Source organism: Puntigrus tetrazona, chromosome 17 (assembly GCF_018831695.1).
Source record: "Puntigrus tetrazona isolate hp1 chromosome 17, ASM1883169v1, whole genome shotgun sequence".
NCBI classification, from domain to species: domain Eukaryota; kingdom Metazoa; phylum Chordata; class Actinopteri; order Cypriniformes; family Cyprinidae; genus Puntigrus; species Puntigrus tetrazona.
Window position 1 is genome coordinate 19,379,886 of NC_056715.1, and position 27,838 is coordinate 19,407,723.

At 38.2% G+C, this 27,838-nt stretch overlaps 1 protein-coding gene across 6 annotated transcripts; it reads left to right on the forward strand.

Annotated features, from left to right (window-relative positions):
- The first annotated feature begins 4,018 nt into the window (after positions 1–4,018).
- On the forward strand, positions 4,019–27,619 carry kiz (kizuna centrosomal protein). Of its 6 annotated transcripts, XM_043263869.1 has the most exons (16): positions 4,019–4,115; positions 4,332–4,542; positions 5,051–5,113; positions 6,019–6,181; positions 7,528–7,608; positions 10,162–10,741; positions 11,289–11,436; positions 15,467–15,583; positions 15,957–16,124; positions 16,238–16,388; positions 17,688–17,853; positions 18,380–18,442; positions 19,792–19,878; positions 20,333–20,390; positions 26,364–26,407; positions 27,214–27,619. In XM_043263869.1, the coding sequence occupies exons 2-16, from the start codon at positions 4,478–4,480 to the stop codon at positions 27,315–27,317; spliced, it is 2,058 nt and encodes a 685-aa protein (XP_043119804.1). In that variant the 5' UTR covers positions 4,019–4,115; positions 4,332–4,477; the 3' UTR covers positions 27,318–27,619. The 6 variants fall into 6 exon arrangements, 5 of the variants coding, with proteins under 5 accessions (XP_043119804.1, XP_043119806.1, XP_043119809.1 ...); XM_043263871.1 differs by lacking the exon at positions 18,380–18,442; XR_006253102.1 differs by lacking the exons at positions 26,364–26,407; positions 27,214–27,619 and having other exon boundaries at positions 18,380–18,570; positions 18,664–19,878.
- Positions 27,620–27,838: the final 219 nt, after the last annotated feature.

Genomic DNA, 27,838 nt, shown 5'->3' on the forward strand with positions numbered 1-27,838 from the left:
TATTCTTTTTATTTGATTTCTCTTGATGTTTGAAGCACTTTAAGGACCAACACTTTTTCAGTAAGTTAACTTTACTGTAGAATTGTGCTTTGAATAAAGAACTTTGCTTACCAGATCCAAGTCAATATTGCCTTTATGGACAGTGATTAGTGCTGGTGCACCTCAGCAAAAAAGTTAGGCGCACCAGTGCAACCAGTGTAAAAAGTGAGTCTAGAGCCCTGTAATTTAAGTGCTACACTCTCTAGATGCGTTTTAAAAAAAATTGTAAAATACTCAATAATGTCACATCGCACATTGTTAACGCAATAATTTTGATATTGCTGCAGTCAATATATTTCGCACACCTCTAGTAAATGGACATATAGATTCCGGAAAGTCACTGGCAGGATCTACTTTTATGCAAACAGTCAGTTATGTTTTTAAAACAGGACGAAACATCTGATATTTGGAAATCGATGCATTAATATGAATGGAGTCGATTAAAGCAGCCAGTGTCTATGATGTCATTAGTAATAATCAAATGACAATAATGTGGATTAAAAAAGAAAAACTCTTAGATATTTAATAGTGTGCAGAAGTAGCTGAAATAAACACAAACATCAGGGCATGTAAAAACATCTCAAGGTCTCCAAAATCACCTCGGACCCCAGAGGGTTAAATCTTAATTTAAGGCCTAGTACTGGCTTATTCTAAGCCAAGTTTGTGAAACTGGGCCAATTTTTTGATAATGTTAAACGTAACTTGCGCAATCGTGAAATCAAGATTCATACCCCTAATTTGAACATGGAAGTACTGACACACAGATATTATAACTATAAACAAAAAGCATAGAAACTCTAATGTTGGTTAAGAGGTAAAGTTGTATTAAATAGTTGGTTAAGTTGGTAAAGATGCATTTCCAATTCATTGAAGAAAAAAAAAATTGGCACCTATGGTACTGTTTCCTCTCATAAGATTCAGTTTTTCCCCTTTCTATCACCATAACATATAATGCCAATAAATGGCAACTGCAACCATAGGTTGATGGTCTCAATTTGCCCATTTATAGGGGACTTTCCTTCTCTCTAGTGAATAGGCCAGCGGGGAAATGGAGAAAGCTGCCAACATGTGCAATAGATGTCAGAATAGGAGAGCAATTTACAGTAAGTGGGTTTAACTTCTTTCTGTCTTATCTTAGAGAAATGGCAAGAATCCGGAAGATTGCCACCTAAAGCGAATCTCAATTGAAAGCCAGTAGTGTTGTCCCTGTATCCCTGACAATGCTTGATTACTCACCTCTATCAACTTGAGAGACACTTACCTTCATGTTCTGAGCATCTATCTAACTGATGTCTGCCCCTGTGCTGATAGAAAAGCCCGCATGAAACTCACATTCAGCTGCCCTTTTTTTCAACGTTGACACCACACAGCTAAAGACAGAAAACATAATTTAGTGGACCATTTGGATGAGGGTCAGGGGTGTGTGCACAGTTATTTTTGAAGGCATTGACACCTGTGTGCTTACCTTGTGGGTTTGCCTTCATTAAGAAGAGTGTGGAGGAGCTCAAAGAGAAAATCGCAACACAAGTGTTAAAGGGAAGATACAATGAAACTGAACCGAGAAAGAGCGGACACAATCAATTTCTCCTTCAAGATTGCACACAGTGATACGCCAGTTCAACTGTCAGAAATAGGTCTCTATTGCATTTTCACACTTACGAAGCAGAAAGTTCAATAGATCTCTTCGAATTCCAAACACTGAAGAGAATTAGCATTTTAAATCCGTGAGTTTCCTTTGCTCGGTTTTGACACTAAATGCGGAAATATACCGCATGACTTTTAACATCTAAATAGATTTTTTAAAACATTCAAGACGAGAAGGCAGAAAGCACAGAAAAGCTTGTTTGTTTTCATTATTTTATAAATAAACATTTTGTTGATAATGTCAATGCACACAAATAAAAGACTCTTTACAGTTCCGAATGATGTATTGCCCTTACCTTTATAAGAGAAAATGATGCTTGGTCATTACTTTAAAACACCCAAACTTATTTTCAACAAAAAAAAAAGGCTCAAAACATTTTTTAAATGAACTTAATAAAATAACGGAACAAAATATTATATTTTTGCCATTACACTCAAAACTTAATTATTTCAATTGCTGAAACTGCAGTATAAGATGTTTTGGTAGAAGATGGAAAGCTGTAGGAAACCAGGGCCTAAATACTAATGCAGAGAATGTGCTGAATGAGCCAAAACCACTGTATATAGCCACCTTTTAGTGATGCCAGATTGGGCGAGTTTCCGCCTAATTGGCCAGTTTTGGATTTGATTGTATTGGTTTGGGCGGGCTGACAAGATTTGAGTTGGTTTTGGGTCAGTTTGGCGGTTTTCAAACATACAAATTGTTTACTGGAAAAATGCTCATAATCGGATAACATACAAGCCCGAGTGTGCATGTACTGCATTCAATCAGTCGTCTAAACACATGCGCGCACACATTGCGAAGAAACTGGTGCTGATGTTGATGTTACGGCTGCACTTTTAGCCAATTATTTAAGGATCAACAGACAGTTGTGATCATGAGTGACAGGTTTTTAGCGCGGCAATGGATCTGATTTTGCATGTACAACTCTACAAGTAAGAATGAAGTGTTTTACCTCTCAAAACTTGAATTACACCTGTTGAAGGAGAGATGACTCCGCTCTGCAACTCCAAAAATCATAACCACAGTTAAATTATTTATCAATATATATATATATATATATGGATATATATATATATATATATATATATATTGTATGAATGATGGTTTCAAGTGTGCTACAAGTAGTAACTAAATACATTTTTAATAACAAAGATAGCCTGTTAAAAATGCATTTTTGTTCATATTCATAGTGTCTCAAAATAGCACAGTTGAGTACACTTAGATGATCTTAAGTTAATCTTAAGAAGTACCAAAGAATGATTTTTAGTATATTAAGTAAAAATTTGTGCACAAAAATAGATCACTTTATTTAAATTATGGAAGCGCACTTGTTTTTTACTTGGGATACCCACTTGAAGATCATACTGCAACCCAACAATAAGAATCAGTAAAAGTCGGAAATGGGGGATTTCAGATCAAATGTAGGCCTATATGAACAATTTCAACATTTACTTAGTTGCCTTCTGGATTGTCTTTATTTATTTTCAAGCACACTCACCCAAAAGCAAAATATCTTACATCGAGATAATTTTTTAAAAAAAGGCATTGGATACCTTTGAACTCTACTTTCGTTTGTATCTTGTATCTTCTTGTATTGAAGATGTTGTTTCATTTATGTTTCATCTTGTATTAAAGGTCCCATATTGTACACCTTTTTTGAGTTTTATTTCAGGTGTTGATGTCCTCAAGAATATTTGGTTTAAGTTTAAGTAACAAAAACTCTCAATATGTTTTTGCAGGTCCTTTCTCAGGAGCTCTGGTCAAAAACAGCTTGATTTTATCCTGTCTACTTACTATTCTAAAGCCTCTCTTCCGATTGGCCTGTTCTTTTCTAAGTGACACACGAGCAGGCCAATCAAATGTAACAACACCACAATTATGTCACAGCGCTAGCAGGATGCAGAGCCATAGAGAACTCTGTCTTTTGGCTCTGTCTTTTATTGTTATGAGCGTGTCTAAAGTTTTATTGCATCTCATGACTATGTACACAGCATCTGTGTAAAAAAACAAACCGACGATTTATATATAATCAGGTGTAATTGTATATGCATTGTTGTGATTAGCTGGACTAGTTGTAGTTGGAATAATAACGTAAGGTTAGCTGTAAAAATAGTTTCCGGCTGAAACTGAAATCTATACATCTTCATCAAGACTAGATACACAGAGTTTGTCTTTACTGTACATGTTAGATGTGATTCATCTCATAGTAACACTCCTTGGAGTGAGCTGATCTGGTTTCTTCTAGTTAACCTTGTTGCTCAGTAATGTCATGGACGGTGGGCGGTGCTCGGATGATGACTGGAGGCGGGGACTGAGTAGATCTGACGTCACATTTTTACGGAAGTCATAACAACTCACGAAAAATCACAGCTATTTTACGCAGGCTGTGTTCAGTTTACCGTGGATTGACCGTTTCCAAACTTATATGGTAGTTACATAACCCCTAGACCTCACTTATCATGAAAAAAGCCAGATTTGCCAATATGGGACCTTTAAATATAAAGTATTAAATGATTCCCTCGTTATATTATGTGTTGATATCATGAGGGAAAATGTGAGTCTGTACTTTTTATGTCAGGGTTAAAGTGTATGTCTTAAGTAAAACCGCGTCTGTACCTTTTCAGTTCCGTGTGTTTCTTTCCAGCGTGTGTCTAGCAGCGCCTGAGAGAATTTTCGCGCCCTTCAGTCAACCAGCTCCCGCGGTCTCCTGGGTAACGGTGAGTATGGCAACCACTGTAAACAACGCGCCCTGCCGCACAGAGGTGAAGAGCGAACAAAACAGCTAACGTTATGGCTTTCTGCAACACCGAGTATTTCGACCAGATTGGGAATATACAAAAGAACATGCACGAACGGTAAGAGCATGGTGTACATTTTGTTTCGTTTATCTCGGACACGATAGGTGCTATATTATCTAGAAATAAACATTAGAAAATTTAAGTGGGCCTTGAGTGAGGCAGCGCGGTAGATTTTAGCTCTGACCGGAATGTAGCTGTGGAGCTCGGTGAAATGTGAGCGATAACCAGTGGTAGTGCGCTGAGCTACCCGTTATAGCGTTTAAAATATCAAATTATTTATTAATAATCTGTGTGTGGTAGCGTGCTCAAGTAGTATGTCAGATGTTTGCTTATCTGTCTTTTTTCAATATTAAGTAAATTCGAAAATTAGCCTTTACAGACCATTGCCTTTCAGGAACACAGATTTGTGTGCTGCATCACTATATTTGTTCGCTTTATTTTAGTGAGAAATGTAAAGTTATATTGTATTATAAAGTTAGTTTATTTGGTAACGCTATCAGGTTAAACTGTGTATGCAATAAAAAAAAGCTTCAGGTGTATTAAGATAATTTTTTTCTGCATTTAGAGAGAGAAAGAGGCATGAGCTGGAAGAAAAACTGTTTGCCTACTTAAGATCAGAGGAACGATTGTAAGTATAAAACATTAGAACCTTAAAAATATAAAAAAAAAAATATAAACCATTGAAAAAAGCATATAGCTTGATGAATATGGATTTCACTTCATGTAGCTAATAGCATATTTCATGTGCATTGCTCTGTATATGACTGTATTCAGGGCAGAAAAGAAATGTTTTGTTAAATATTTGTCTGCTATTATATTTATTGTGACATTTTATTACTTTGAGGAATTATTTTCAATAGTTATCTTTTATCCCATGTGTTTAGTATCAGTCTAGTCTATATTATAATGACACGTTTTTGATATTACTTCAGTGTTATTATTTCACTTATGCAATAGGCATTTTCCAATTAAAATGTTTATTACTGTACAAATAAGTAGACTATTCTGCGCACTCATTGATGATTTTGTGATACTTACTGTGTCATCTGTTTCTGTTTTAAGTGCTTGAGAACAGTTTGTTTTTATGATGGTTCAATTAAATGCATTTATAAAAATAAAGAATTTTGATATGAGGCCGTGATGGTCAAGGGTATGTTAGAGGTTAGTAGATCAGCATTTATCATTCATTTTAAAATTTCAGCCGTCATTATCCATTTTCACCCTTTGCTGGTCACAAAACTCCATCTTTGCTGTGGAGAATCCATTAGTACTACTGTAAAGTGGCCCTTGACAAATATGCAGTGTTTTAGTTTGTCTTGTGCTATGCACAGTGTGAAGCAATTAGTTATACTAATAAGCTAGCATTAACCTATTTATAGTAATGTTTGACCTCTTTTTAACAGGTCTCTATATTTTTTTCCATAAATAATATAGACGATATAGTGCAGCATTTTCTTTAAAAAAAAAAAAAAAAAAAAAGGAGAGAGAGAGAGTATCAAAGCTGTCCGTTTCATGTCTGTCTCCTGCTCACAGGACTAAGTTGAAGTGTGCCAAGATGCACTGCTATTACAAGGAGCTGCACGAGAGAGAGCAGCAAGCGAAGACGCGCAACCTTGAGCTTCTTGGGAATGTGGAGAACTTGGCATCAAAAATGAAAGAATTCTCCATTGATTGTAGCAGGCTGCTGCAAAAGAGGGTAACAACCTTGGGCAGCTTCGTCTGTCCCAATATCCATCATATGTTCTTCTTAAAACAGCGCTGACTCCGTATGCGTTGTTGTTTCACAGTAGAGGATGTACGTTTGATTTGGTTTAACGCAAATACATCAAATCAAACTGTCGCTTTGGCAGCCCAGCCTGTCTTTTGGTTGTTATGTGAAGTCTTGTGTGTTATACTTACCGTAATATGCAGTGACCCAAATGACAGCTGCTCAGGAGCAAAGAATTTAGAGTAGGCTGTATATGTGATTTGTATTTCCCAAAACTAAGATTCTTTTGAGGCACAGTTTTTGTTGTTGTTGTTTTTTTTTCCCCAGACATATATTCTGAGCCTCAATTAGACCATTGCCATAATCCTGTAATTGTCTGTCTAATTGTCTTCCAGTGTTTAAACATTTACACTTATTGTTGTTTGGGAACAATCATAAACACTCCAGCACTCATTTATCACTGCACACAAATGAGAAAAAGAAAACAACAGCTCTGTCAGATTGTCACTTAAAACTGAACAGTGCTCCACAGCTTAATATCAAATTAGACAAATTGTTTAATTACACCACCACAAATTAATCGCCCTGTATTCAGATAGTGAAGTGCCTCTGAATTTGCCTTTTTGTGAAAAGAACCCCTTTTCCTACTTTTTTTGGTGTGTGTGTGTGTGTTATATTTAATTTTGTTGCTGCGATGGTTGCTTTGAATTGCACTAGGATACCTGCTAATTTAGCTGCCAGTCAAGGAGTATCGCTTTAATTTTTATTGCACTTAATTTGCTCCTTATTACTTAATTGCGCAAATTCATACCATGACCCAAAAAAAAAACACTCTTTCTCTCGCAGTTTTCTTCCCCAGCCAGATTTTAACCGTGCTAATATTTGTCTGCGTTATCGCATCTAAAAAGGGTGTAAATGGTTTGTTACTCTGGTCCCTTTTGGGAGCGCAGATATTGTCTTACGAGAATGAAGTGGGAGGTTGGAGGTAATCCCAGTGCCCTCATCTCTGCCACTGGTTAACTCGCCAAACTGATTAAGAGCCTTGGCAGGCACTATTAAGGGCACTCACAAAGGAATACACACACTGATTAGTGCTACGTTTAGGGGCATAAACATATTTTTCTCCTCTACTGCTTCGTTTGTATTATTTAATGAAAAAGGTTATGGATTTGAGTAAATTGTAAATTCCTGTGTACTTGTGTCTCGTAACTGTAGTCGCTGCAGTTTTTTTTTTTTTTTTTTTTTTTGCTCATATGAGCAAATATTCTTGCCGTTTGCATTGTTGAAAATGATCTATGTATGTAATGATTTGATTTGACTTGAATTCATTTCAGTTGGAGTACATGAATCATATTACCAGACTGAAGAAAGACAGGAAGAAAATGGGGAGCAGGGGAGAATCAGAAGCGGACGAGGTAAGAGAAAATTATCGTGTCATCTATGGAAATTACAGTTCAGTGGGGAATTTACAAAGCTATCTGTGTGCCTTTGATAAAACTACAGTGCTGTGATGGGATCCAATGGAAGTGTGTCGTTTTTTTTTCAAAAGAAGAGAGTTGAGAGTTGTGGTGAAAAATACCACAACCATTATTCAGCTCAGCCTCCCTCTTCAGGAGACACTTTTGACAGTTTATATGGGGTATCAGTGTTCAAAGGCCACAATTAATTTATAATCAAAAGCAAATTGAAAAGTGCTTGAAGTAATTACTGTTTTGCTCAAATGACTTCAAATGGCTGCTTCGGTTTAACAAAGGAGTATCACAGTCTTAAAACAAAATGATATTACGCATTTTTAAAAGGCTATTTAAAATGAGGAAAAAAAGAGTAAAGGAAAGAGTGTTGCGGAAGGCTCTGGCAGCTAATGCAATCCAGCTGACCGTGTGTCACTTTTGTCTGCAGTGTTTGTTTCGCGTCATGTGTGTGACAGCTAAAACAATACGCGTCCAAACTCTTTCTGTCAGTCCCCCGAATAAAAGTCGCTGTTATGTAGATTGCTCGGCGGCGGTCGCGAGGCTGTTCATTTTTCTCGGCGTATCTGTAGTGCCGCAGGTGTCTAATCCTAGCTGCTTCGCCCGCGCTGACGATGTAGTTCAAGCCCGTGGCTGTAGCTTTCCCTCTCTTCAAGCGACTCGAGCGCTCTCGGATGAAATGTGGAAGACAGCTCATAATGACTTAGAGCATTCCGTCTAGAGCAGTCACTTGTGACTGTGCCGCATACCCCACCTCCCCAAATCCCACCCCCCTCCTCCAGCCTGCCGATATTGTAATGAGCAGAGATGGGAGGAATCACTCCATTATGCATAGGCGCCACCACTGGCTGCGTGCATGTCCCTGAGGCTGCAGCATTCATTAAGGGGAGCTTACCAGCCTGAAAGCTGGGAAGCCATGATAACGGGATATGATTTTCATATTTAATATATTCCTTGGAAGAGCAGGCGCGTGCCGCAGATTGATAGAAGAATCAATTGCTACTTTAGCGAAACACTTTCTACTTTGCCCTGCAGCTAGCGATGGAATCACTCAGCCAAGAAATTAACTTTTCCTCTCACTCCATTTCTTTTTTCCTTTCTTTCTTTCTTTTTTTTTTTACTTCTACACTGGATCTGCCAGACAGACCGCGTGGTTTACAGTGGATGTTATTAAGCAGCTAACGGGTTGGTATTTAAGACCCTTATCAGAAAAGAAACAGAAGCCATGTTTTTTGGGGGGGGTTTTTATGTGTTGATTTTTTTTTTTTTTTTTTTTTTTTTCTGTAGCCATCCGCCACTCTTTTTCCGTAGTGCGGTATTTCTGTCATGAAACAGAGTTTAGGAGCATAGGATTGTTAATAAGATTAAAAGTTAAGACACTGATCTCAGTGCACTCAGCTGAACAGACAGTTGGAAGAAAATCTAACCTTGACCAAAAGAAATCCTAGTCAGTCTGTAAAAAGCCACAAAACTGATACCTTGAAATGTTTTGGATTAAAGCGTATTTGAAAAGAAGCCACTGTAACCTGAATTGTCAGGGTTGAGTTTTGGGGCCAAGGACTAGTGGAAGTAAAGCAGTGAGAGAATGATATATCAGAAATGTAGCTCCCACTTGCTGGCAATAAGGTATCCTTGACCACCCAATTAATTTTAGCACTTTTTAAACCTCTTGACTCAATGTACTTGACATGCCTTTTTTGTTTTCCGCAGTTTTACTTCCTTTCATTTTCATGAGTATAGAAAAGTAGTATATCACATTTTTACAGATATATTTGAAAAATATTTAACTTTTTTTTTTTTTTTTTTTTTTTTACATTTGTCAAAATATTACCAAACTCTTCCCGTGGATGTTCGAAAGGACATGCATCAAAAAGTTAAAGCCCCTCAAAATCTTAGCTTATCCTAATATGAAAATTCCAAACACCTTTCTTTTCACTGTTGTAAAAAAAAAAAAAAAAAAAAAGGAATGGCACCTGTACAATGACATATTCTTTAAAAAAAAACTGTATTCCAAATCATAACCGGTTGCTGCATAGTAGAATACATTGTGTCCCACAGCAAAATGGCGCATTCATTTATATATATTTTTCTAGTTTTTATTAATATTTCAAAACAAATAGCTTTATTTGTTCTCAAAATGTATATAATAAGTTTGTACAACATTAATAAATTTTTCAAACCCTGTTTTTGACTTGAATCACTATGGTACACTTATAAAAAGTGTTTAGACTATTTAGACTGATTCAGGCAGGCACTGCTGCGGAGTAGCCCAGTACCAGTCATACACATAATCAGAGAAACTACTACAATGCTCTACCAGATGATGCACGCTGTTCTGTTTATTAACCACTAGAGCGCCAGAATTTACCAACTGCAGCTTTAAATGAAACCATTTTTTGTCTCTGTGTGTGTGTGTGTGTGTGTGTGTGTGTGTGTGAATTGCCATTAACTCCTGTCATCCTACTTACATTTTCTATATGTATTGTTTGACTTGCACAGCTCCCAAGCGGGTTCCAGCTTCCCAGCACACAGGGATCATCACAGAGTGCTGTCATCTTCACGGGTCACCAGACCTCCAACGGCTCATCAAGAAATGACGGCGTCACAACCACACGTTCACCATCTCAGACAGAGCTGATACCTAATCATCCTTCACTCTCTCCTCTACAAAGTAGCCTTTGTATGCACTCCCATGTTTCAAAAGCCAGTGGCACTGCCATTTTATCTGATGACATTCTAAACTCAGGTGATTTTCTTGAGGGCAGACATTTGAGTGACGTGCATGAAAAGCAGATGGAGTCTGATTGGTACGTCTTTCAGAGGACAGGAGAGCAGCATAGATGGGAAGAACTAAACCCACCTCACACGACCCTGAAGGAAGCCGAAGTGTCTTCTCGATCTGTGACTGTGAAGAAACCTGTAGACATTGTGTCATTAGAGAGGGGCCTGACCCACAGTCCGTCCTCAGATACCACTGATCCAAGAGATTCCTCACAATACATAAACTCTGGAGATGAGGACGAGGAAGTGTCTGCAGAAGATGAAGGTGACTCTGCACCAAGACATCGAGATCTTTCAGGTTTGAATTTAAGTGCAATTGTATGTTTTAATTAAAGGAACACTGCATTTTTTTTTGAAAATAGGCCCATTCTCCAACTAGTTGAGTTTTAGAGGATCTTATTGTTTTCACGCTCTGCGTGATATCACTGCTCCTGCTGCTGCCGTAGTACTGCAGCAAAGTTCTTTGATTATTAATCTGGAATGAGAGTATAGTTCCAAGTCATATCAGCCTAGAAAACCTCAGCTTTTAATTTTCTGTCAGGCTTAGAACACAATGAAAAGTCAAGTTTTAAATAGGAGAAATAAAACGAGATGCTTCTTGTCGAATCAGATTCAATGATCTGTGCTAAGCTATGCTAAATGAGCAATCGCCAGACCCGGAGATTGGCTGAATGGATTCAAAAACTGTAAAACTCAACTTTTTAACTCTGAAGGAGTTGGAGAATGAGCCTATTTTCAAAAGAAGTGGTGTTCCTTTAAGCACATTTATTGATATGACTTGACTTTTATTTGACTTTTTTTTTTAATTAGCTCATTTTAAAAAGGAAACTTATAATCTTCTACAGATCACACTAACAGCAGACATCACGCTTTGAAAAGAGATGTTGTGAATCCAGAACAGCATGTAATATCCTTTCAATCCAAAGATGGCACACAAAAGCAGGTCAACACACAGGAATCTGGAAGGCCTGACTCTCCTGAATCCCCCAACAGGTACAGTAGATTTTAGACTTAGATTTTTTTTTCCTTCTAAACACAGCCAGAAATTCTAACCTAAAGACCGGCCCTACTTAATGTTTGCTACTTCAAAATTCTTACTATCAATGCGATCACAGTATTGTATTCTCTTATTTAAGCTATTGCTTGTCTCAAATCCTGTAGTTGTCTTTAGAAGAAATGTTTAAGTCACAATTAAATGGTTTGTCAGGTCCAAAAGAAAGAAACAAACTGTTGAATCATTCACAAAAATATTTTCAATATACAGTACATTTACAAAATATTACAGCTGAATGTTGCAAAATAAACATATAATCTTCCAATGAGATGCAAGCATGCTGTTTAAACAGGATGAGCAAACATTCCTTAAAAGCATGATAACTGTAAAGATAAGGATATGGTTCTAATCATTCTCAATATTAAAGGGTAGCAGGGACCACACCACTATAACAATAAAGGCACAGAGAAACAACACCACTGGAATCACTTCGAGAACAATTTTTTTTCAGCTGATAAATGATAAAAACATGGACGGCCAATCAGAATTCAACCTGCAATAATGAGCTTGAGAATTTAAAGCAAAAGACGCACTGTGCATTTAGAATAAACTGAAGATATTGTTCGCTGGTGTCTAGGCTAATATCGTTATCTTTATGTTATCATTCTTGGCGTGTTTGTTTAGTTTTTTCTTTTTTTTAAATGATAAAAGAAAAAAATTCAGCATGCTGATATCACTGAATTGTACAGCTTTTATGAAAATGGATAGCTAATACAATCAGCAGTAGTTTCTCCAAAAAATATAAACCACAACAACTGGAGATCATTTATCTGTGTGTGGTTTTGTCTGCTGGTGATGCGTGCACGTGTGTACATGGGTGTACACATTTAATGAACTGGGGTTCTGCAGCAAACACCCTCACTCAGTGGGGCTCAGTCGTGGCTTTAGGACACCTTGTAAGGAAGGCTCAGACCCTGATTCCAACATTATTGGCCTAATCCCAGATAATGCTTTAAGGGAGCAATTTTCTCCTCGGGAGATTTGACCCCAAGTCCCAGTAGACTCAACTATTTCTTGACTTCATAGAATTTTCTGAAGAATGAAAGCGTGGACATCACGAAGGCTCTGCTCAGGTGGACAGTTAGTAGGTTGGCACGATTTGCACATATACTACTTGTACTATAAATTCAACATAATGGATATATATATACACATCAACCACAAATGTAACGTTCAAGGATAAATAAACTGTTAAAAATTCTGGTGAATTTAAAAATGTGTCCCCTATAAAAAGCAAGTGCATTTGCATCAAAACATATTAAATAAATGTACATTGGTGAATTCTAACGCCTGTCAGTCTTACATGCGTGGATAACAAGATTTGAAAGATTTGCTATTGTGTTTTCCCTTCAACCCCTTCATAACAGATGCTCCTGTGGCTATGGACAGCAATAGAATAGAACTATATCAATTACAGCTTTATAACCCTCCACGATTATTCTAATTTAGGATGCATACTAAATACTTCTGTTATATCCATCCAACTGTTTGCCTTTCTTTCTTTCTATTCTGTTCTGTTCTATTTAATTCTGAGGTAAGTAAATAGATTAATGGAAATCTATTTTATCATTATTGCCCAGTGCATACATGGAGTGGATTATCCACTTTAATGAATTGGTTGAAAACATACGTATTACAAAGGTATACATGCAAATTCTGCATGGCCGAAATTTTTGGCAGAACCATTTGTTTACTTCATGCATAATAATAAAGGCGCTCCGATCAAATGAGATGTGTATCAAAACAAACATCCTCTTCACTTTAGATGCTAATGCGCGTGCAAAGCCTCAGTGGTTCCCTATGGAGGTGATTGTAAAGTGTTTCCTCGTCATTTAAGACCTTTTAATAGATTTAAATGACATTTTATTGGCGATACCCACCATTTGGGCTACTACGTTATTTAATATTTTTTCACATGGTCTACAAGAAATGAATATGGTTGGTAGTGACCTCTCCAACGTGTTATTATTGGTTGTGAATGTTCGCTGTTGAACATGAATGTGAGAGTTTTTGGCCTTGTAAAGAGGCCAGGCTAAGAACAAAGCATTTGTAATGTTATTGTGCGTGCAAGCAAGAGAAGGAGAAACCATTAGTATCAATCTTAGCATTTAGTAAATACCGTGTCGCGCATGTTGGGATGCGAAAGTGGAGTCAAGGCTATCGTGCGCTCGGGTCTAGAGAGGAGAGTGTATCATTGTATTCTTTCGAGCGTTCCCTTCATGAAGCTGTCCTCTCAGCCTCTCATATGACGGCACGAGTTTGTGTTTTCAAAGATCTTGATGTGCTCCAGTTGATCTTTCAACTAGCCTGTTGTAATTCTACCTTTGTAAAAGGAAAGGCCAGCACTAAAACACCCTGTAATGGATCCAGTGTGAAGCCCTTTCAAGTATGATGCTGAATTTGTAATGACTCTGTATCTTCACCGATTGATTTGTTAACATATTTGCTTCTCAGTATTTCGATGCTTTATCTGAGAGTCACATCGGTTTCCTTGTTGCATTCTTTTTTTTGAAGGAGGACTAGAATATATGCTAGGGGAACCATTATTGCTGTTACGGAGAAAACAAATAGTTGAAATATAGATAACGCGCTCCTCATAAATAGCCTCAAGAGAAAACACCTATGGATGTTGCCAACAATACTCTATAATCAGCTGCTGTTTGGGTGTGTTTGGTGTTTTGAAGAGCCCTGGCGAATAAACTAGGGGGGAAGATGATGACGGAGCAGAGGGATGTGTTTGGGGGGGAGGCTGTTTCAGCCGCTCTGAAGAGGACTTTGCCCAGATGGATTGTGCTCGACAGAATGTCATGGATATAATTCACACAGGCAGCTTAATCAGGGTGTTTCCAGGAAACAACCTGCCAAAGAGAGGCAGCGATTGTTTGGTGGCCTCTGACCCCAGGGCCCATTATAGATTGTCATAAATTCTTTTTGCCCATTTTATATGATGGGGGTTTCAGGATTTGGGTCTAGGTTTTGCAGACGCTATTCTATAAGGGCCACCCAGTGCTTAATACGTCAGTGTGAGAGATATGGATCTGCTAGAACAACATGAGCTACAAACAATATTTCACATTTCCACAGCCTACGTTTCTCATTTAAAACCAGAGAAAAATAATATGGATAAGAATGTAAAAATATTGTGGTTTATTTTTAATTACTTTTTTTTTTTTTTTTTTTTACAATCTTAATACACCTTTCTGGTCTTACTGTGCATGATTCATCAGTGTAAAAAGAAAATCAGTGTAATCATAAAATAATAAATAAATAAAAATGTAAAATCAGTTCACGTAATTAATGTGACAGCAGTAAAAGCAAATTATGGTAGATTTGAAAAAAGTAGCACAGTAGCAAACCATTGATCATATTCACTAGTTAATTCATTTTATTTAAAATACATTTTATTTAAAGGCACCTTTCTAGATACAGGACAAGACAACAACAAAAATAAGAAACAATATAATTAGAAGTTATGAGAAGGAGTGAGCTATACTGAACAAATGAACTTTAAGCTTGGATTTAAAATGCGGAAGAGATTACGAAGGTCAGAAGAGTTCCAGAGCTGGGGAATAACCATTAGAAGGTATTTTATTTCAACTGCGGAAAGACATCGATACCGTTTTTTCATCGAAGATAATGTACTCTCCAGCCTGGTTATTTATCAGACAACGATGGCAGATTTTGCGACATGATTGGTCAGATCGCCTGCCAATCAAACTGTCAGTCAGGGGACACTGTGTAAGGAGAACGTCGCATAGTCTCATCCTGTATGTATTTCCCATGACAGAATATTTTTGCTCCGAAATATGTCACACTGTACAATCACAGTGGGTTGCAAATGTAATTTCTTGTTGTAGAATTGCAACTTGCAAGAGAAAACTCTGAAGTTAATAACGCTCTGTACAATGACAGTAAATATTCAATATACATGACAACTTAACTTCTTGTTTGTTTGTTTTTATTTTCCAGTCTCTCAATAGAAGGATTTTGTCATCTGCTGCGCAGCATTGAGCGACGTCTCGGTGCTAAAGACACGAACCTCTACAGAAGCACAGCCAGTGAGCTAAAACTCGATGATATCATCAGGTCAGAGAAGGAAGATGTTTTGTTCCCCGCTTGAGTCTGCTTCCTCTCATGGTGCTGTAGTGTTCACAGATTCAGTGGAAATTGCATTTATCCTGCCTTTAAGGGCTCTCACTATAAATTAAGTGCCATTACTTTGGCACCAACAACACTCTAGCAATAAATCTTGGTTTCTAAGGGGTTTTGAATCACAGTGAATTGTTATAGTAACCATTTTGCAGTGGCATCCATACATACCAGTTTATCGTTTTCTGCGTTTATTTGTGTAGATCGATAGAAGTGGAGAATAGTACTAACATAAAGGATGCTCTAATGTGTGTGAGTGCCCTCAGTGTATTCTTATTTCTAATGTGTTGTTTCTTTATGTATTGCCCAGTATTTGTGATCAGTGTGGGTGTCTGGATGGTGAAGAACTGCATGTGTGTGGTGCTGTGGTTCTGCAGCAGCTGCCCCTGTTGTCCTGCGGTCTGTCTCAGGGATGCCTGTTAACAAGTGATCTGATCGACACTCATTGGTCATCGGATACAAATCCGGAGCAGATCAGGTATAGCGCTTATTTACAGTTCTCTGGACTCATAGCATCTATTCAGTTTTTTTTTTGCTATGTATAGGACAGTTTTTCCTTCATATCGTATTTGTCCTAATTTGTGCGCGCAGGTCGTGTCTGTCAGCTGAAGGTGCTCTGCTGTGGGACTGCTGCTTCACACACTTCTTACAGCTTCAGCAACAGAAAACCCTCAGTGTTGACCACATCATCCAGCTCTTTACACCACACCTAGTGCTAAGCAATGCCACCTACACTGAGAAGGTATCGCTCTTAGCTGATTTCTGCTTCACGATCATTTCTGAGTCTCAGTGTAGTTTTCAATTTAACTTTAACTTTTTATTCTTTATAATATGGAGAATTGTCTACATCCATAGTCTAAATTGTCTAAATCATTTTGTATTGATAATACATTTTTCTTCCTTCCTTCTATCCATGTTTACAGCTGGAAACAGTTTTTTTTTGTCTAAGAAAACTCCAGTTCTTTACTGAATTAAAATGGAAACTCCAGCATTGCTGAAAATGCTCTTAAAAATCAGTGATTCGTGTTAGTGTCCATAAAAACACTTTTTAATGTCTGCAGTAGTGAATATGGAGGCATTATTATCCTGGAATATGTAATAATTATAAGAAAAGAATGTTTTTAGTATACGATACAGCTGGTCCAGTAAAATGACCTCATCCTGTAAATATATATGGGTCTTTCCTAGACCTAAAGCAGCCCTGCTATAAATCCCAGCATTATAAAGTTCTTTTCTTTTTTGCTAAAATGAGGTCATGGGGTTGCTCTCCTGTTGTTATAAGAGTGTGTTATGTGGCATTTGGCCTCTGATGTGTGAATCTTTTTGCTAGGATTTGATAATAGTCGACATCTGACCTCCTTTCCTTGTCATTATTTCTAATAATTTCTCATTACACAGTGCAGAATATCTCAGCATTTATTACCTGCATAGTGACTATTTGGGATGCTTTATAGTTGGGGTTTATATATTGCTCATATACATATTTTAATATTGCTTAACAGCAGGTTAAAGAGCAGAACTTTGAAAGAAGAAAATGATTTTAGTTTATTTTTTAGTCAGTCCCCAGCTTCCCTCATGCAGTGCATCGCTTGTGGTATCAGCCTTCAGATCTTGTATAATTGTATGTGAAAAGATGAGAGGCTGAGCAGTGAGTGGAATCTACATATTTTCTGCACTGATTTTTTTCTAGAAAATAATTGGAATTCTGGAGATTAGATTTTTTAATTCAAATACATGGAAATACTTGTCAGATAGTACTGCAAAATGTTTTACTAAACAGACATTCAATGGGTGCACGTTTTGTTGTTGTTGTCCAAAATTTAAAAACAAAAAAACCACAATAAATCTAGTCAGGCTTAATCTGGACACTGTACACATCGATATCATTATTAATAACATGATCTCGAAATATCAAGGAATTTCAAAACTATTTCTTTTCGTTAAATATCATTTTTTCTAGATCTCTTTTTACTTTTGCATGACTGAAAATACTAGGTGGCTGAACACTGAAATAAAGACAAGTCATCTCTTTGTCGTCCAGGCAGGGGAGCTGTTGAAGAGGCTTCTGACCGATGAATCTGAGACCCATCAGCCGTCAGAAAGTGAACGGTCATCTTCTTGCAGCTTGCCCTCTCTTCTGTATGACAGTGTGGAAATCAAGCCCGCCAGACCTTCTAAAACAAATGAGCAAACTGATGGAAAACGAGGTAAGGCTTGTGTTCACACTTCTGCTTAGCTGCTACTTTTTTCATTTACAAATTCCGCTTGTTGCAAAGTTCTTGTTTTCCGGCTTCAGATGAATGGCCTGTTTAAATGCACACAGGTGTTAAGAGCCTCGCTCGGACAGACAGTTTAGATCAGAGAGGGAAATTGAGAGGGGCTCCCCAAAAGCAGGCAAACCACACGAACAGCTCATTTCCAGGGCCAAAGCACAGAAGCATCAGCTCGTTGGCTCCGTTCTGATGAAGGATGAGGGGACCTTGAGTACTCGCAGGATGCCAGAGCTCTGACCCTCATGAGAATACACTTTTGCCCAAATCTCATTTCTGACAAAGCCAGCCAGCCTTCACCCTCCCTTTAAACCTGTCTTAATCAGTCCTGCTGTTCAGATTCAAAAAGCTCCCCACCCCCCTTCCCCGGCTCTCTCTCTTTCTTTTCTTTCTCGTTTCTCGTCTGTCTCGCTCTTCCACCGTCTCTCTGAGCTGCGCTTTCCTTCTCTTTTCTTTGTTTCAGGAATTCAAAGTGCTGAAGAGGACAGTGCCGACCAAAGCCCAGTGGAAAGTATTCCTATTAGAGGTAAAAAGGCAGATCGAAGAAGCGCCCGTTCGGGAGTTCTTCTGTGCCTGTTTTGTCTTTCTCCTCACGCAGTAGATAATGGGGGTCCCTTTTTTTCCCAACTGGATAGCTGTGAAAGGATGATCAAGGTGAATCAGAGGTCAAAGTCCCACCTGAAGAGTGGAACAGTTCCTCTAATTATCGGCAGAGAAAACAAACCCGTCTCTTTTCTTCTGGCCTAGGTATGGGTGAAACTGAGATTCTCAGAGCGCATAATGCGGAGGTTTAATTGTCCGCCGGCCGGGTTGGGGGTGCCGCACAAGATCTGTCATTGGTTCTCATTATCTGCTAAACAATGCCAGCCAGAGGCGGACTTGAAAAGACTGGATGTCAAGGCATCCTTTGAAAAGCCTCGGGTAGCAAGTCCCAGCGCCAGCTCAGAAATGTAAAACTATCCATTATTCCACTTGGCTATCTGATTTCAAACTGTGCCTTTCATGCGCAGGGCTAGCCCAAGAGCGCCACGGAGAGAGAAGTCCAGCTTCTCACTGCAACTAATCAAAGGCATTATGGTAGTAGAAAACCGCCTCTGCTGTCCCTGGCTGCTTATGAGCTGTTTACAGGCGGCTAATGAAGACTGCGTCGAGTTCTGTTGCCTTTCGTATTACATCACTTTGCAATCATCAGTGGAAACAGCGTCCGAACGGTGGCCTTCCGTCGGTAAAGCGCCGCCACGCACAATAGTGTTTTATGTATATGGCAAACAAAAAGGAAATCTTTAGATGGTCTTTCTGCATGCTACTGATGCCTATATTTTGCAGTCATTACACCGGAAGAAACCAGCAACAAACAACATGCTATACTGCAGATATCAGGATAACGAGATGCTGGAAAGTATTTTGTCTTTGGGGGCATAGCCACTTTGCAATTTGTTTTTCCGTCTGCTTTCGGCATTTAAAACCGTCATACTTTTGTTTTCCAGGGCTCGTTTTCGGAAATATTTTAAGCTTGAATGCTCGCTAGTTAAAGATCTCAATTTCCAAAGTTTATAGAACATGAAAGACAGAGTTTTAAATGGAATCCGCTGAGATGTGCGGCAACACAAAAGCCGGCAAGCTCTTTTTTTTTTTTTTTTTTTTTTTTTTCCTGGGACGGCAGCCTGTCTATGTGCGTCTGGATTAGATCAATAGTTTAGTGCTCACTCACTCTGTTTTTCACCTCCTCTCTTTGCTCATCAGTGGTCTTAAAGAGCTGATGTTGGTTCATCAAACATCAGGGCTCTGGAAAGTTGGAAGTCGAGGTCTTTAGCAAATATTTGACTAGCTGCTTTCGCATTTTGTTTTTTTGTTGTTTTTTTTTTTTTTCTATAGAAACCAAAGCATATCAGCTGCTTAAACAGTCTGTGGCACAAGAGAGGCACTGGAGTGACTCGGAGGAGGAGGATTCTGAGCCACCAGGTAATGGAAAATAATAGAAAATATTTAAACCGTTACATTTATTGTAACTATTAAATTGTTCCTTAAGGGTTGGAAGGTTGTGTGTTTTTGCAAATAGTTAGGGCCTAAAGTTCCAGCACTGTGATTGCCCTATATTAACGGACAACCAGAAATGAACTGTGCTTTTTTTTTGGGGTGCACCTAATTGTAAATCACTTTTTAATTAGAAGAACATCTGTACATAAATAGCCTTTTCTACATGCGCGGTGCCTGTTCAACCCAGTCACTTTTAAAAATAACTAGAGAGATGACTGTTGTTCATAGCAAATATTAGCTGACAAAATATGAGTATTGTATCGTATTCGTATTTTTAAATTGCATATAATATACGTTTAATATTGTGGTATAAATGTGTAATAATAACACATCCTTTCCCTTCTTTTTTTAAAATGTAAATCATTTATTTCTTAACCAGACATCAACAAATTGGAGAGGTCTGAGGTGCTCCGAGACTCTTTAAAACAAAATAGCCGGTAAGTACTCACAAAATTATATATGTATATTTTGTGTATGTGTGTATATAGATAGATAAAAGAAAAAAATGATTTTTTTTTTTCCTGTTTGTCCTCTTTTAATAAAAAAGCAATATGTGTTTGTCCTTGAAACACTCTTAGCATCATTAACACAAGTTCACGTGGGAGGCATCAGTCAAGCTGTATTTTCATTCAGAGCTTCCTCTCTCATCATCGGCATTATTTGATTGCTTCAGTAAATCAGGACTTTGAATGATGAAAAAGGATCTTGAGGGTACAATGTTTAGGTTTTCACATCAACACAAGTTCACACAATCAGCTAAGACACGCAGCCCTCCTAGCAGCGCCTCTCCTCCATGAATCCATTAGGGCAGGTAATGGATGGGTAAACCTTGTGAAGAGTAATCGTCTCTGATTTCACATGCTTTTCCGAACATCACGCTGACACAAGGGTCGAAAGTCTCCCTCCTGTCTTTTTTTTCTCTCTCTCTCTCTCTCTTTTTCTCCTTTTCTCTCTCTTCTGCCCAGTCTTTATGCCCACCCTTTGCCCGCCTCCCCTCGCTCTCTCTCAGCTAGTTTACACTATTTGCGGAGGAAAGGGTATAATGATCGCACTCTGACAGAGCTCTCTGATGGATGCCACAGTCTGCCCAATGAATGGCCTCATTAATAAACATAAGCTGTCTCTAGTGCGAGATGCTTTTGGATCATCCCAGAACCTCACGGAGCTCCTGAGAGAACCCTGCCGGAGACTCTCCATCGCATGAGACGAGTTAGAGGTTGTTTAAAGCTCGCAGCAAAGATGAAGGTGAAGGTTAGCATCGGAGCATTTGCTCTGCTTTCAGGTAAAATATTTTGTGGCGCTTTTTTTTTTTTTTCGCCGTGTTGAAGAATTCCTCTTCTGCCAGTCACTTCTTGCGCTTTATTGCCTCTACAAGTACCCTGCACTCGAGCACCAGTAGAACACTACATGTGCTGTTCCCCCGTCCTCTCTGCTTTCTCGCTCTCGTCTCCTCACTTACTGCTGTCATTCTGTCACTGAGCCGATGGGCACATTAAAAGACCTTCTGGTTCGGACCAAAACTCCCAACAAAATAGTAATAAAGCGAAATAAAATAAATCAAGTGCCTCTCTTTCTTAGCTGTAATTATGATTTTGCGCTTAAGCCGAGACCGTAGCTGAAGAATCAGAGTTTAAAGCAGGCGCTTTGGTGCAAAAAATGCATTTATGGGCCTTTGTGCGCCTCCTCATTATGTGTGGGGCTGATTCATTAAGTAATTGGTTTGCAGTTGTTTACATGAGTATTAAGGCCCCCTATTCAGCAGTCTTTGAGAGATACATTGTGCAAATGTTGCATGTTATGAATGCCCAATGAGAGGCGGGGGGCCAGGCCTATTGGCCAAACACTGCGCTGGGCTGAAAAGACCAGAGAAAAGCGTCAGGCGCTGCTTTGCATAGCAATGACTTGCCCATAATAAGCTTTCCAGATTAAATACATGCAGTCCATACAAGATGCAAAGAGATACTCTTAACACATTTATGTGTGTTCATTTCACTATTATAGCACTGAAGAGAATTGGGGTCTTTCATATCCACCCCCGTTTTTTTTTTTTTTTTTTCTTAATTCCCTTCCCTGCGCTCTTCTCTCGCAGTGTGCCGTTTTTACTGCGAAATACTTTTAGCAAACACAGTGTTTTATTGTGTTATAATTCAGGGGCTGCGCGGACGGGCCAGGCGGTATTTGTTACGCCTGTGTGCCGCAGTGATTCAGGAAGGAGAGTGCTGGAATAAGCAGCTGCACTCCATGTAAAGACCTCTTGTTCCTGCGCTTTGTTTAAGGCTGCATGCCACAGCTTCCTCCTCTTCAGCCACTATTGTGTTCTCTGCTACTGCAGGCATGTAGCGCAGATCTCGCTCTCGCTCGCCGTTTCTTAATGTCCCACTCTGTTGCTTTACTTAAAATAAAAGGTTAGGATTAGTATCTTAACACCTTAACCAATTTTTTGCATCCGTTTCTAAAACAAACGCCTGTGTAAGTCCACCAGGATTGTTAAATTGTAAAGGAAGCATTTCTTTTTTACGTCTTTTTTCAAATTTAGTTCATCTAAGTTCATAATTTTGTCTAGACGGTCTGTGTCGTTTTTATTCATTTTTCATTTTAGTTGAAGTACATCAAGTTGAGAAACGCCAATCTGCCAAGTAGCTAAAATGATTATTTTTTGGAATATTTAGTTTAATTCAGGTAACAAAAACATTTTCTTTTTATGCTTTTAGTCAGCTAAAATAGCACCGGTAAGTGCGTCTTCAGCTGGGCACCAGTGGGTGGGTGTAACGGGGGTAGCACTAAACAGCAGTAGCCAGTGGGGGTCACTCTCTTTCTTTGTGCCTCTCTTCGTCCACCTGCTTTTGTCTGCCAAAAAAAGAAAATCCTCTGCACGCGTTGCAACATTTAATTCACTGAGCCAAAAATTACACTTTTTTCCAAGGTGAGGTCTTCATTTTGTGATACTGAATTAATGTCAGAGTTGAAAGAAATGTCAATAAATGCCGTGACCCAGTTCCCTGGAGGTGCTGTCTGTGTGTACACAGTCGCAAATAAATAGAAAAGCCCCTCTGCCTGCTCTCTTGCCGTGCTGGTTCTTGGCCAGCAGAGGGAACTCGTATTTAGCGCAGCGTGACAGTGGCAGCCGGTGACGAGTAGAGGGCGCTCTCTGTGCTCCTCTGAATCATTACCTCACTCCAGAGCTCTTGGCTCTTTCAGGGGTCTAATCAATGGTAAATCAGTGCTGCTGTGGGTCACAGCTGGGACCGGTGTAGGAGGTGCTACTGCTACCTTGCACAAACACTGATCCAAAGAGCGCATTCTATTAGCATAGCTGTGGAGGCGTATGGATGTTTATATTCATATGCTATATCCTCACGATAGGTATGGATCCTTTTATGCTTCTAGACTGAAAAATAAAATCGGTGTAGGAACAATTTGCATTGAATTGCCATTCATTTCGCAATTAAATACAATGAATTGGCAAGAAACGCACTGAATAAAACTTGGAAGATGGACTTAAGCGGATAGCATTTTCTTTTCAGATTTTAAACGAAATCTTATTTAAGCCTCTATCTAATCAATATAGATACTTTTTAATCGAATATCTGAAATTTTCGACATGACACGCATGCATTTTGTTTCACTTTATAAACAGACTATTTCAGAAGGAACAATATCACAATGATACACTTTCATCAAATGTAATCGCAGAGCTATAATCGTACGTGATCACAGGTATTATGAAAATAACTTGGCCCAGACAACAAACGCAGACTAACCGTACTCTATTTACATGAAGCGTATTGCTGCATAGGATGCCGAGAGACGTCTTTTATTCATAGCTCATAGATATCATAACAACAACCCACACACCCCATATATTAATGTATCAAATGCTTGCCTAAAAACGCACTGGGGCACTTTTCATCAAATATCGCAAATACATCCAAATGCTCAAAACAACGTGGAACAGAGGGAGAGCGGAAAAAGTAAACGGCGGAGCGGAGGGAAATAGAGAGAGGTTGCCGTCAAAGCAGTAATTTGCATCATTTTACACATTACATTCACCTCTGTGTATGAGACGCAGCCAAACAGTGGCCAGCCCTGTCTTACATATTCAGATTCGTTGCCTCAATTAAGTGAACCTCAGTGCAAGATGAACTGGCATAAATGTTTATGGAAATGGAATATTAGATTGGAGGGTCAGTGGCATTCACAGCTCTCTATGATAATAGTGTCTTGAAATCAGACTCGTCACTGTCTGAAGTGGCTCAGCTGATAGAGCATTCCCATGGCAAGCAAGTTATATAAAAGAATAGCCCTATTTACCCACCCAAACATGTATTTATTATTGAGCTCATCATGACTAAAGGGGGAAAAAGCCCTCAAATTTTGCTTTAGCGTTCGCCGCTGGGAAAGAGAAAGGCCTCCCTATTTGCAGTTTTCAATTTGAAAGTGTGATGGAAAATTGGACACAAGATGTTTGTTTGTTAGTTTATTCGTTTTTGCAGACAGTTTAGTATTTAATTTTCAGAAATCCCGTAAAACATTTGTAAGCACAACCCATCGATGTAATCATTATACAAAAAAAAGGTCATTTATATCTAACTCTCAGCAAGTAAATTAATATGTATAGATATATATATGATAGATAGATATAGATAGATAGATAGATAGATAGATAGATAGGACATTAAATTAATTAAAAGTGACAGTAAAGCATTTGTAAAGTTATGAAAACATATATTTTTAATTTCAGATATATTTTAACTTAAGTACATCAAAGTAAAATATAAAGAAAATAGTAAAATATTCAGAAAAATATAGTTTCTATAAAAAAAAATAAAACAGCATAACCGTATTCAACATTGATAATAATAAGAAGATGTTTTGTAAGCAGCAAAACAGCATATTAGAATTATTTCTGTAAAATGCTGTTTTGCTGTATTATATTTTGGATCTAATAAATGCAGTATTGGTAACTTTTTAAAATAATGTTTATGTATGTGAGGAGCCTGTCTACTGATTGTGCAGCTCCTTACCAAATAAATAAATGCATCCAAGAATCCAAGAAAAAAGAAAGCCAAACAATAAGTATTATGAATTACTTTAACAAGTGATGCTACACAAATGTATATCTAATTTTCATCATACACGTTTCGAATGTGCTCCCATCATGCTGTCTATGCAAGGCAAATCTCAAATACCTATAAATACCTGATCATAATTAATAAAGACTGTGCTCGGTCCGGCTTAAAGGGCCATTTTAAGCAAGAGGGTGACTGTCGTCTGCATCGCTGTGCTTTGCAAGACTTTACCCTTATCCGTATGTTTCCTTGCCTTTCTTTGGTTTCGCTTCTCCTAAAGAAGTAACCTTCACGATCGGTCTTCTATATATTGTAAACTTTGATGAAAAAGAATTCAGTATCTGCCAGTATCTGTTTCGGAAAGGTTTTTCACGGGCTTCACGTCAGTCACGTCCTTTGACCCTGGATGTGAATGCATCTTTGGTCCTTTTTAGTATCGGTCTACTGTAACTTTGATGCTCTGTGTTTTATGAGTTTGGAGTTGTATTCTTATTGAGCCAAAGGCGATTTATGTAACTTGTTCGTTCTGACCCTGATCATAGCATCTGCATACATACATCAATAGAATTTATGAAATGGCGTACTTTGTGCAGAGATGCTCTGGAAACAAAAGAGCCGAGCTGAATTATGTGAGAGCCAGCCTAATTGAGTTCAACTACGTCTTTACAGCTCCTTTGGTCAATGTCAAGGTTGCGCGCACGTGACAGAATTCGCCGTTGGGTCGGCAGGGCACACGTGAATGCACAATCTGCGTTTGGTTTATTCATCCAGACGCATCAAAGGGAAACGAAATATTCTTACTCTTTCCTCCAGGATCCTTTAAAGTACACGGACGTGAAAACGGAATCAATGATATGGATGCGCGAAGACATGGAGGGTGAGGATGAGGGTGAAGATGAAGACGTCATTGTTGAGATTTGAATGGCGCTGTGCTGATGTAAATGAAGAAGGAAGCCTGTATGAAAAGTAGCGTGAGCTTTTGCATATGCATCAATGCAGATCAAAGGCTTGTCAGGGGTCATGCATTTACATAGAGATATCAGTGATGCTATGGGAACCCGGGAACCCGGCAACCCGGCGCTCGGTCCACTTATGAATAGAGAGCCCTGACCGGGTCCTTCAGCACCATTAGAAAAGAAGTCAAGGAAGTTTATTTGGCCAGTCGCCCCATCTGAGGGGAAATGATCTTCTTCAGGGTTTGGTTGGGTGCCTTTTGAATAAAAAGACGACATTTTGCTAAGAGATGAAGGCTTCCTGGAGCATTTGTGTTGAGCGATGACAAACGTGTTTTATGATGAGGATCAGACATTTCACAGATTTTTGTTTTTTCGTTTCTCACAGGAAGACTTCAGAAAGTAAAGCTTTCTCCGCTGTCCAGTCAAAGGGTAAGACCTCTGTACGAATTACTAAAGCTTTTTAAAAAAAACACGTGGCGCGTGGTGTTAAATGCAGCTCTTTATTTCGATGCTTACAATCCACGCTTGTGAACTGTTTACTGTACTGCCTACGTTTTGAGAGTACTCTGTAAGTCAAAAGTTTGAAATAATTCAGATTTGCTAAGACCCGAAATATTATATTATATAATATATTGTGAAATATTACCAAAATGCTTGAATATGTTCCTCTGATGGTAAATCTGAATTACCAGAAGCCATTACTCTTTAATGTCCTCTTCATGAAGCAATATTTAACAGCATATTAATAATTTTTCTTATGAATATCAGTATTGAGAACAGTTGTTGCTGCTTAATATATAATTTGTGGAAACAAAAAATATATATCATATATATATCATTTTACATTTCATATATATATATATATATATATATATATATATATATATATATATATATATATATATATATATACTGAAAAATCTGCTTGATCACAGCATTTTAAGGTAAATTACAATAGAAAACAAGACATTTTAAATTATAATAATATGTAGCAATATTACTGTGTTATTGATCAAATAAATGAACATAAGAGACATTGAAAAAAAAATCATAGTTTTTTTAATCTTTCTGAATTTATATATATATATATATATATAATATATATATATATATATATATATATATATATATATATAATTATATAATAATTTTATATCGTGTTCACGGAAAATTAATCTCTGCCTCCTAACCGCAACAGATATTAATGGTGTACATATGTATATTTTTGCTTGCAGCATTTTGGGGAGAATCGGATGACAGCAATTCAGAGATCGAAATGGCCTTGCGTCCTCAGTCCCGCAACACCAGCAGCCACGACTTTGATCATTTTTATGATTAACGTTTCTCTCCTGAAAGTTCACACTGTTGAGATTTTTTTTTTTTTTTTTTTTTTTTTTTTTTTTTCAATGAGCGGTTAATACGTTTGAAAGAGATGCCTTCATACAATCGCAAAACAAACAAAAATCTTCACCGAGGAATGAGTGCGACATTCCACGAAAACAAAAAAGAGCCATCCTCTTTATTGTGGCCAAAGACTGTGAAGGGTTTTCAAAACATGTCGGTGTTAACCCTGCTTGAATCTCTTTAGCTGAACAACACTTGGACCTGGTTGAAATAGATTAAACTTGGTTTTTAAAGTGATTCCTTTGCACTGTGTTGAATATTACGCATTTTAGATGCTGCAGGTACCTGGCGGTGAGTTGGAGTGGAATGCTCTGAGTCAACTCCTATGAAAAGCCAGTGCACAATGGCCACTCTGCATGCTGCTGAAACACCTTTGAACTCACTCAAGTACCCCTGGCCCATTTAGGAGGACAAAATGCGTTGTGCTCATCTCAATATAGAAACAAACGCTCTCTG